The sequence below is a fragment of the Rutilus rutilus genome, assembly GCF_951802725.1.
Source record: "Rutilus rutilus genome assembly, chromosome: 7".
Classification (NCBI taxonomy): Eukaryota; Metazoa; Chordata; class Actinopteri; order Cypriniformes; family Leuciscidae; genus Rutilus; species Rutilus rutilus.
The window spans coordinates 3,226,994-3,238,870 of NC_140221.1; the positions used below are offsets into that span (position 1 = coordinate 3,226,994).

Sequence of the window (11,877 nt, forward strand, 5' to 3'; positions counted from 1 at the left end):
GTATTAACAATACAATACATAGAGCTTTACACAAGAGCACAATGATAATCATTAATAGTGACTGAAACTAGCAAGATTGTAACTCATTAAACTGCTGTATATTAATAAAAATTTCATAAAAATCACATACAATAAGCACATCTTTTATAGAAATGATATACCTGAGATCAGACTGTTTGTCTCCACTCTTAAAGTTTAGTGGCGGATCGAGGGATGCGCATGCGCAGCGGACGGTGATGGCTGCTTAATATCGACGCTCCACCTCAGTGCCTATTTTTCGCCCTTTTTCAATCCCTACTAAGTTTTTGGCCGCATTTCATGTAAATATCTGGATCTAGTGCTATTCTAGATGGCATCTAAAAGAGATATAATCCAGTCCCCGGCGAAGAAAAAGCAGAAAGATGACGATCGCCTTCATGACGCCATTGCCGAAATGCTCGATAATCAACTGAGCGCCATAAAGCAAAGCATGACGATGATTGTTCGCGAGGAAATATCGACGATTACAGCACGACTCGACTCGCTGGAAAAAGATGTCAAATCGTTCGGCAGTAGATGTGACAAGATGCAGGCAACGGTCCGGGATGTTAAGAGAGACTCGATTGCTAACAAGGCCTGTCTGGAGGAGCTCCAGGAGAAATTACTTCTTTACGAGGATAAATCCAGACAAAATAACCTAAGGTTGGTGGGCCTAAGGGAAGGAGCTGAAGGCGGGAATGCTATTCAGTTTTTGCAGACCCATATTACCAAGTGGATTCCGGCTCTTAAAGGGAAGACGATAGAGATCGAACGCGCGCACCGTCTGTACGCGAATGAGGATTCCTCTAGGAATAGAGCGCGCACTTTAATTTTCAAGCTTCTTCGTTACAATGATCGGCAGGCGATCCTACAGGGAGCCAGGAGTGCTTCACCTCTGAGTTTCGAAGGGGGTATCTTACGGTTCTTTCCTGACTTCAGCAAGGGAACGTCCCAAAAAAGGAAAGCTATGGCTGAAGGTCGGAAACGTCTCCAACTACTAGGGATCGAGTCATTCCTGCTCTACCCCGCGTCGGTTAAAGTACGTCACGGCCAGGAGCAACTGTTTTTCAAGACCCCTGCGGACCTGGAGCGGTACATCTCGTCTCTGAGCGCTGCCACCACGGAGATGGATACCACCGCGCTATTAGATATGCCGCTGCCTGAGGATTAAATTCGGCCTTTTTGCTTTTGTGTTTTAACATCCTAAGTAGGGATATAGTTTTGATTGCGCTGTGATGGACACTCAGGTGAGAGATGCTGATGTTTGAGTAACTGTTACCCTTATAGTCCGAGTGCATGGCCTCGAGTAGATTTATTTTCCAGGCAGATAAGAGGGTGCGGTTTTCCCCTCTGCAAGCTGCCGATAGTAAATTGTTCTTTGTGTTATTGTTGTTAACTAATATTATGTTAGAACTACCAGGGTTTGCTGTTTTTGTTATTTTACTGGTTCATGGGGGTGAAATTATTAATGATGCGTTATGTTATATGGCTAACCTACCGTTGTCTTATGGGTAATTATATTGTGACAGAATGAGGGATTGTAATGTGATATCGTGGAATGTAAATGGTCTAAATTCTCCCATAAAGAGATCTAAATGCCTAGATTATTTGCACCGTAAACGAGCTGACATTGCATTAATACAAGAATCTCATCTCAAGGCTTCTGATGTTACTCGCTTTCAGAATAGACATTTTAAAATGATAGCTTTCTCTTCGCATAATAGTGCCTCAAGAGGAGTTATTATACTCCAGAACAGGAAATTCCCGTTTCTAATAGAGAAAATAGGAGGGGACGAAAACGGGCGGTTTACTTATGCTTCTGGCTCATGGAACAATTTAAAAATAGTTCTCTTCTCAGTATATTCCCCTAATATTTACGATGTAGACTTTTTCCCATCTCTTACTAAACTATTTCTTAACTTTGTAGACTACAAACTGGTTGTAGGTATGGATGCTAATGCAGTTTGTAACCCCTTAATTGATAGATCTCTTGTCGCTGTCCATGGTGATCCGGCTTCGCAGTCATTAAACGAGCTCATTGTTGATAACAACTTATGTGATATTTGGAGAGTGAAAAATGGGAACTCTAGAGATTATACTTTTTACTCGGCGCGCCACAAATCTTTTTCGAGATTAGATTACATCTTGATTTCTAAATCTCTTATCCAAGGAGTAAATCACATTGATATCCTACCTATCCTGATTTCAGATCACTCCGCTGTGATTTGTAATCTATCTCCTCCGATAATTCCCTTAAGCTCCAAAAGGTGGCGTATGAATACAACTTTCTTGCAAAATGAAGATTTTTTGTCCCAGTTACGTTCTAAATTATCTCTCTTTCTTCAAGAAAACTTAAGTTCATCTATTAATCCTCAAATCCTATGGGAGACAACTAAATGCTTCTTGAGAGGAAACTGCATTTCTTTTGCCTCCCATGTAAATAAATCCAGAGGGAAAAAATTAACCCAACTGGAGGCCCAGATTAAACATGTAGAGAAGGATCTTAAAAAAACCTTTACGGAAAATAAAAGCAGACTCTTGGGCAATTTAAAAACTGACCACAAGGCTATTCTATTAAAAAGGGCAGAATTTTTGATACACCGTACCAAACAAAATTACTATCTTAATGGTGAGCGGCCAGGAAAACTTATGGCTTTAAGGTTGAAACGTAATGAGGCCCTGGCCTCAATAACAGCCATTAAGGATAATGCAGATGTTCTTCACACGGCTCCAGGGGATGTAAACAGAATATTTAAGGACTTCTATGAGCTGCTTTACAGATCTGAGGTGGGAGCGAATGAACAAGCTGTTAGTGAATTCCTGATAAACTTAGATCTCCCTCACTTAACTGAGGAGCAATGTGCTTTTCTCGATTCTCCATTAGATTTAAAAGAGTTGAAGGAGGCTTTAGTGGCTATGAATAAAGGTAAGACCCCGGGTTTGGATGGGTTACCTCCGGAGCTGTATCTGGCAATATGGGATATGATTGGACCACTCCTCCTCGACTCCATAAATTTCGCTATAGATACTGGTTGTTTCCATAGGGACCAGAATACTGCTCTTATCTCCCTGCTGCTGAAAAAGGGAAAGGAACCCCTATGCTGCTCTAGTTACAGGCCGATTTCACTAATTGGTACGGATGTCAAGTTATATGCCAAAGTTCTAGCCCACCGTTTGGGAACGGTTGCCAGTTTTTTAATTGCCCACGATCAGACAGGTTTCCTTAAGGAACGGTATGCTGCGGATAACTTGCGACGTCTTTTGAACATTATTGACTCACCCGACCCGGTTAACGAACAACGTGCTATCCTCTCGCTAGATGCTGAGAAAGCCTTTGACCGGGTCGAGTGGACATATTTATGGTCTGTCTTAACCCGTTTTGGTTTTGGCCCGCGTTTTATACATATGATTCAGACCCTTTATGTTAACTCGTCTGCGCGGGTCTCAACGGGTTTGTGCTGTTCGGAGGCAATCCCATTGAACCGGGGAACTAGACAGGGTTGTCCGTTATCCCCTTTACTATTCGCAATCTCATTAGAACCCTTAGCGCAGGCAATTCGACAAGACCACATTATTTCCCCGATTACTGTAGGTGACTCTAAGCATTTTATCTCTCTTTTTGCAGACGACATCCTGCTCTATATGTCTAATGTTTCTTCTTCTCTTCCTCAATGTCTTAAAATATTTAATGATTTTAGCATTATAAGTGGTTACAAAATTAATTGGGGAAAATCCGTATTAATGCCCTTGTCAGCGTCGACTAATGCTGCATTAGCGTCCTCCTCAATCCCAATTAGCTCGATCCCAATCAGCAAGACATTCAAATATCTGGGAATTCAGATTTTTTCTTCACTGCAGACTATCTCTAAAGAAAATTATAGTTCTTTATTTACTTCTATCAGGCAAGATTTACAGAGATGGGATGTTATTTTAACCTCACTGCAAGGCAGAATTTCTATCATCAAAATGAATATCCTCCCTCGACTTTTATTTCTGTTCTCCATGATCCCTTTATCTCCCCATAGAACCTTCTTCAAAGAATTAGATTCCTTGATTATCAAATTCATATGGAACAAGAAGCGACCAAGAATTAAACTTTCAACACTACAGAGAAGATCCAATAAAGGTGGTTTGTCACTTCCAAACTTCCATTTGTACTTTTGGGCATGTCAGCTGCGATCTCTTAGGGTTTGGTTAAAGGATGATTCCCAGATCGCCTGGAGGGATGTGGAAGCGTCCGCTGTGCTCCCGCTTCGGCTCCAGGATATTTTATTCACAGGTGTATTAAAGAAAGATGTGAAGGTTGGGAACACAATTGTGTGTAATTCTCTGAAAATCTGGCATGAGGTATGCAAATTCATGGGGTGTTCATTTAAGTTCACGTCTGAATCTCCGATCTGGCATAATAATAATTTACAATCAGATAACAGACCTTTTGTTTTTAAGTCATGGTCGGATCAAGGTGTACATACCCTGGGTGATATATTCAATAATCAGGGCTTGAGGTCCTTTCAAGATCTGAAAGAGTGTTACAATCTTCCTGGACATTCCTATTTTTTATATTTAAGGTTGAGAAGTGCTATGCGTGCTTACGGAGTGCCGTGGAACTGTAAATTGGACTCTCACCCTCTGATGGACTGTGTGAATTATTCACAGGCACGAGGAGCAGTGTCTTTCATTTACAACAGTCTACTCAAGCATGGCTGTGGTAGGCTCTCTATTACCACGATATGGGAAAAGGAATTCGCTCCCCGCAAACTAAATTGGGACTTGATATGGGACACTATTCCAACAATGTCTAAAAATCTTGCCCACCAACTGATACACTTTAAATTGCTTCATAAGGCATATGCTACTCCATATGTTTTGCACAAAATGAAACGGTTACCTACCCCCTTCTGTTCACTTTGTAATTCCAATTCTGTGGGTACCTATATGCATATGTTTTATGAGTGCCAGCTTATCAGTAACTTCTGGGATGAAGTGTTTTTAAGTGTATCAGAACTATGTGATAAGGTTATCATCAAGCACCCCGGTCTATGTTTGCTGAATATTGATGAGGATCTCGATCTGACGGTTAGCCAGCGCAGGATTCTACACACTGCTCTAACTGCAGCCAAAAAGATAATTTTTAAGATCTGGCATGAGCCTACGGTCCCAGCAGCCAAACTATGGCTTATAGAAATTAAATATATTGCACTACTAGAGCTCACTACAGCGAGAATCAACAAAGCTAAACCAAAGACACTTAAGGCCTGGACTGAATTTGTTACAAAAATATCTCATATAATAACTCGTTAGCTCAGATGTATTGAATTTTTCGGAGTGTTGATAAGGAGCAGTGGAAATCCTAGAGCTGTGCTAACATTAATTAACCCCCTAACTTATTCATCTATTTTCACTGTTATATTTTTTATTTATTTATTTTTTCTCTCTTAGCAAACCCTGGTCTTGTATATAGTTAATGGTGGTCTCATGTGGACCTTGTTCAATCTTGCAATTAATCAATAAATAAATAATCATAAAAAAGTTTAGTGGCGGATCCATAGAGAGGTTACTCTTCATAGACACACAGCTGGACTCTGGGTTTGAGCTCTTCTGCTGGACTGAACTGGTTTCAAAACTAAATAAAATATAAAGAATACAGACTTATAAAAGACCACATAAATGTTGTGTACTTTTGCTTTAATGTCTGTAACTGTTTTGCTCTGTGTTTCAAACTTTGATTACAATTATTTTGATAAATTAACTCACTGGTTTGCAAATGTTAAGCATGATTCAACAATTGTACCAAAGCGACTGAGAAAACCGGTAATATTAGGAATTGGGAATTCAAAACAATCCAATTGAAATCAACTATAGAATTATAGAATGATTCAACTCAGGTGAACATCAACCATGATCACATGACTCTTTTCTCAAAGGCAAAATGGAGGACGACGGCTCAACCGACTAAAGAGACCAATGTTTTGCTGATCTTTAAAGATAAACCTGTACTCTTGTAACGCCCACCTACTCCATTATATAAAGGTGGAAAAAATCTCAGCTTACACTTACACTTGATGTCTTTGCTAGTATTAGACTGACTAACAAAAATGATGACTCTAATTCAAAAGTGTCATACTATAAGCACATCTTTTATTGAAATGATATACCTGAGATCAGGCCGTTTGTCTCCACTCTTAAAGTGTAGTGGCGGATCCATAGAGAAGTTACTCTTCATAGACACACAGCTGGACTCTGGATTTGAGCTCTTCTGCTGGACTGAACTGGAACAGAGAACAGATTCAGTTTAATCCTTTAGATTACTGTGATTACATTCATCCAGCATCAAAAAGAACTTTGAGGAAACAATTATCTTTTTATTTAATATTTCATGTTAGTTTCAAAACAAAAATAGACAAAATAGACAGTATTTTTTCAGTAAACTTTCTTTGATCTGTGTGTGTTTGTCAGAGAGAGTATAGAGGGATACCATATGTCACTTTTGAGTGATTTATGGCCCTCTAAGCCCCGCCCCCTTTTTGACCATGGGAATATTCCCACGCTAGCTCCTCTCACTTATGGGCTGTACGTACACCGTGGGAAAATCGGACTTGTGCCACGCCTCCTCATGGGTTGAACATCTGAAGCGTAGAAAATTTCCCACGCTCAGTAGTTCTAAACGGTGTATATTAAAACTTTTTAAGAAATGTACAATAAAGACAGAGGTGAGACCAGTGTTTTTATTTATTAGAGAAGACATATGTACATTCATTACATATTAAACGTTAAAACAACAGTGAAATAAGTTAAAATTGCATTTTCTTAAAAAGAGTTATTAAAAAATGAGTTAGAGTTATTTTAAGATGTTAAAACATTAAAAATACAATGTTCAGTCATATACAGAAAAGTAAAACCAACTTAAGAGAGTTTTTTCATTTACAAAAAAAAAGATCTAACTTTCAGACAGTATTTGTAAAACTTTTACATAAAACACAAACTAGTTTAAAAAGCCTTATGTTTTTACATACCCAATTGTTAAAGACTCGGAGTTCAAAAGATATATAAGTGTTTCCTTGTGCTGGAGCAGTGTAAAAGAATGTCCACTCACTCCAGAGATTTGTCAGGATTGACACTCTGTGAGGCCTGCACAGAGACCCACAGTGACAGCTAGTGTTTGAAAAGGAGCACAAACTTAGGGTGAAATACTACTTTTTTTTTTTTACATCTTTTTGTAAAGCACTTTGAACATCCATATGAAATGTGTTAAAAAGTCATGCTTTTTCCAATGTCTAAATGTCACAAAGTTATCCTATATTTTAAAGTTTAGACCATAGAGTTTTTAAGGTTATACAGCTCACACAAACGGTTGGCTCCATCAGGTCTGCAGTTGTGCGGACATCATGTTGTTTTATTACAGGTTGTATCTTGGAAAGATTACCCGGCTATGTCAACAAAACACACATGTTTTTTTTTTCTAGTTGTAGAAACCACGACACTGATTTCACGTCGTGATATTGTGTTTTTCTTTTTCAAAAAATAAGCGGGAAAGATGTGTTTTTTAAATCTCTCGTACAATCTTTAAAAGGAAGCAAACTAATTCATTCATTCGCGCACCAAACCATTGAAGGAGTCAGAACGTCGAATCGCGAATCCTAGTCTACATTATGTCTGCAAATCATCATGGAACAGAAGAAGCAGCTTTACCTGACCAATATTTTGATGCTGAATTAGTGGAAATTTTGAACGAGATATGTAAGGTTTTTTTTTCATCATAAATTATACATTATAGCCCACAAAATTGAAAAGATATTTCAATAAATGCTTTTATTCGCAGATGATGCATCATTTCCAGAAGGGGTATCGCCAGATGATTTTTTACAAGGTACGGAATATATTTTGTTATGTCTTTTTAATATTTTCTAATTATTATATTTTTGAAAGAAAAAAACAACTCATTATTTCAACAGAAATCACAGGGGACGTGCCGACTCATAGCACCGCCCATCCGGCGGAGCCACCAACCAGTGTTAATTTTGGCAGCCATTTTTGATTTAGTCTTAGTTTTCATCTTGAGACGAAAATACTTATTGGTCTTAGTCACATTTTAGTCATTTTGTCTTTCATAGTTTTAGTCTAGTTTTAGTTGACGAAAAGTCATTGCATTTTTTGTCAACTTTTAGTCAAACTGCAGTTACCGACATTAATTTTGGTAGCTATTTATATGTAGTCTTTAGACAAAAAATGTCCTAAATTTTTTATCTCTAGGCCAATTCAGTTAAGCTTATGAGAAATATAAATTAAGGTAACAGGCTGTATTGACATTGCACTCTTTAGCAGTAGCTCTTGTGCAATTCTACATACCCCTTTTCCTTAGTTCAGTGGTTTTTAGAGTGCCCTACCCTCTGGTACCCCCTCTCTTCCATTTAGACTGCAGTCACACTTTTTCCATTAAGGGACAATATTTTTTAACTATTTTTATAAATTAAACAATGTTCAATAAATATGCAATGATGGTAAAAACGAAGTGATACCGGTACTTTTAAAATATTAAATTAAAGCCAGTAGTAAGTCACTGTCTTTATGAGTGAGTCATGGAGTCATTCATTCATTCATTCAGTAAGGAAGCAAGCTGCTATTTTTATGAACGGTTCATTGAATCTCACGATTCGTTCAAAGCCACAGATTCGTTCACGAATCACCGCTGTGTGCTGCAGTTCTGCTGTGGCTTTCGTTGCAAAATAGAGCAATAAGCCTACTGACAATACTGTTTTAAATGTAGTACATTATTTAATGTTACCCTTCTGTTTGTTGAACTGTTGTATAAAATCAATGTCACATTTGAAATCGTGTGGATATTCAGGAAACATTGCATTCTTGCTCGTATAGTATGATCAACATTAAAAACACTGCTGGATATCAGCCTATATTTTGATCGCAGATTTAGAAGCACAGATAGCGAAAACGGCTCGTGGCAGAACACAGACTGACTGAACGACACTTTAATTTAAGTAGAAAATCTCAAATGAAGATCGCTAAACTCCAGCTTACTCGTCTGTGTTTTCAGATCATCCGCGGTTCTTCAGCAGTGTAGAAAGAGCGGCGCGCATGGTTGCCAGATACTATTGAAAAGACCGGGTAGAAAACGTGTTCTTTTAACAGAAAAGCTCTGACTGGGGGGTTAATTATTAAAATCTGGCAACCGTAAGCATGAACGCTCGTAAAAAACAGTCAATGTGTTGTCGTCTCCTTTATTTGACACAAACAAGTGGTTTTGGTTAAGTTAAAAACACATTTCAGTCTCGTCTTTTTTCGTCAACGATATTGCATGTGTTGATATAGTCACAGTTATCGTTTAATGACGTGGGTGTCGTCTCTCATCGTCTTGTCTTAGTCAGGGGAAAAAAGGTCGTCAACGAACATTTTTCGTCATAGTTTTCGTTAATGAAATTAACACTGCCACCAACACGCCCATTGGTTGTTGTTTCAAGTCCGTCCAATCAGATGTACGAAGACGTCACTCCGCACTCTACACCTCGACCTCAAGCCTCCGGAGAGGCAGAGGATTACTTTCTGAGCGCTCGCGGTGCAGACACGCGCCCGCGCGAGGATGCATTTTGCGCGCGGATGCTGTTCCTTGCCCTCGTATCCTGTGCACGCGCCTAGATTTTATGTGCGCGAGTTTTAAAACTAAATAAACGCCATAGATATCTTCATCAAATTTGCACACATCAACGTTGGAAACAATGCTTACACTACTTATAAGAATTGTTACATCTGCCATCTGTAAACAAATTATTACTTAATTCCTTACCCCTCATTTACACTGCACACATGTGCGGTGCATTACGTCTGCGACAAGGTTTTATTCCGTCCTCCACGCGGTGCCAACTCACACCAGGAGCATTTCAGAAGCAGAGCGACTGGATGCGCGAGACCACGTGATTTGCCTGTCCAACGTGTTTTTTCTTGATTTTTGGGTTTCTACTAGGGATGTGCACGAATATTCGAATTTTCGAATATTCGATCTGTAATTATTATTCGAAAAATAAAATACTATTCGAATTTTATCGAATTTATGAAGCCGTAAATACTTTGCGGGTCGTAAATGCAGTGAATCCCTGATAAATCCAAAGCACTAACTCGCAGTTATAATTAAATGCACTGGGTGGCACTGTGGCGCATGTTTAACAAGTTGTTTGTATTTTATCATAATGTCGTCGTCTGCCTCGCGAAGTTTGGAATTACTAGTCGAAAATGAGGTTACTAAATGATTTTACAAAATGGAATTACTTTTGATCAAATTAATTAATTAATCTGGAGTTATAATATCATCACCACAATGAGAAATCACATGAAATCCAAACAGCAGCAGTCGACTGAGGACAGACAGCTGTCCATCACTGCATCACGACTGCAGGTAAGCGCAGCTGTAGTGCGAGTGATCCGAGATGATAACTTATCTAATAGTAAAATGATTTTGAGGTATATTCTTCCTTTAAGTTTTCTTTGAGAGAGAGGTTTAAAAACAGAAAACGCAAGGTGCTGTTAGAAACTTAGAACTAGAACACCGTTATCTTTGTTTCTCTGAAACGTCTGTCAGCGCAGCGCGTTTTCTCACTCGAGCATAAATTGCTCGCGGCGTCCCTCCATGTGGATATTATTGTTTTTCTCAACATAAACGTGAAATAATATAAACACGATAATCATATGCTGACTCGAGTGTATGTGTACGTTCTGTACGATAACTGGCGCAATCTGCTACTCTGCTTTATTAGGCGTTTTTTTCCGTTCGCGCTGCTTGAGCTTATATCCTTTTGTTTTTATATTTTTTTTACACATAGGCCTAGCCTACTGTTTAATGTTTTCAACTAAAAGAAAACTTTAACATGTTGTAAGCTTGTTGTGTATATTGCCTAATCGTAAGCTTCTTCAGAAATGGCGAAAAAAAAAAACTTAAAAAATAACGTATTTTTCGTTAAACGTCATTTAAATAAACGAATATTCGAATATTCGAATTTTATGAGCCCGAATATTCGAATGCAATATTTTTGAAAAATGCCCATCCCTAGTTTCTACCATACAGTCTATGGTTTCTACCAAGGATATTGGTGTGTAATACGTTTGGGTTGTTGCACAGGGTGTTTATTTTGAAATTGACAGGATTTTTTTGACTTTTATTTTGTATTCCCGGTGCGACTTGGACGCGCGTCCGTCAAAAATAGACTAGGCGCCTATATTTAGCGAAGCGGCGCGGAGAGCCGCTTCTGGGAAGCTTCTGAAACGCGCCGCGTCGCGGCCGGTGTAAACACAAGCATTGACTAGAATGGGCGCGATCAGCTCCGGTAGCCGTGTCGCAGCCGTAATGCGCCGCAGACGTGTTCGGTGTAAATGAGGGGTTAGCCTCCGTCACAGCCCCGTGCTCGCGAGACAGTATTTGTGCGCGCGGAGCAGAAACGCGCGCGGTTGCTTTCTGAGCGCTCGTGGTGCAGACATGCGCCCGCGCGAGGGCTCAGAAACGCACGCGGATACTTTCTGAGCGCTCGCGGTGCAGACACGCGCCCGCGCGAGGATGCTGTTCTTTGCCCTCGTATACTGTGCATGCGCCTAGATTTTATGTGCGCGAGTTTTGAGACTAAATAAACGCCATAGACGTAGTTTAGAGCGGCACAAGTTCGCGTTCATTTACACTGAACCAAAACAATATCAGAGTCATCTTTGATACTAGGGGCTGTATCATACTTTAAGTTTGCTTTTATGCAGCATTGTGTCTTTACACAGAACTTTGAGCAGATACAGAGCCGCTTTAAAGCAGCCTTAACTCGGCTGTGTAAAGATGCCTATAGAGACAGTTAAAGGGGAAAAGCTGAAAATTTC

General features: G+C 39.4%; 1 protein-coding gene across 1 annotated transcript in view; it reads right to left on the reverse strand.

The window, feature by feature from the left end:
* LOC311293410 (uncharacterized protein) overlaps nt 1-11,877 on the reverse strand; it is a 331,123-nt gene that overhangs the window by 73,425 nt on the left and 245,821 nt on the right. The window contains exon 14 of the mRNA XM_084413660.1: nt 6,174-6,287. Coding sequence (XP_084269786.1) covers nt 6,174-6,287 — 114 coding nt within the window. The remainder of the gene's footprint in view (nt 1-6,173; nt 6,288-11,877) is intronic.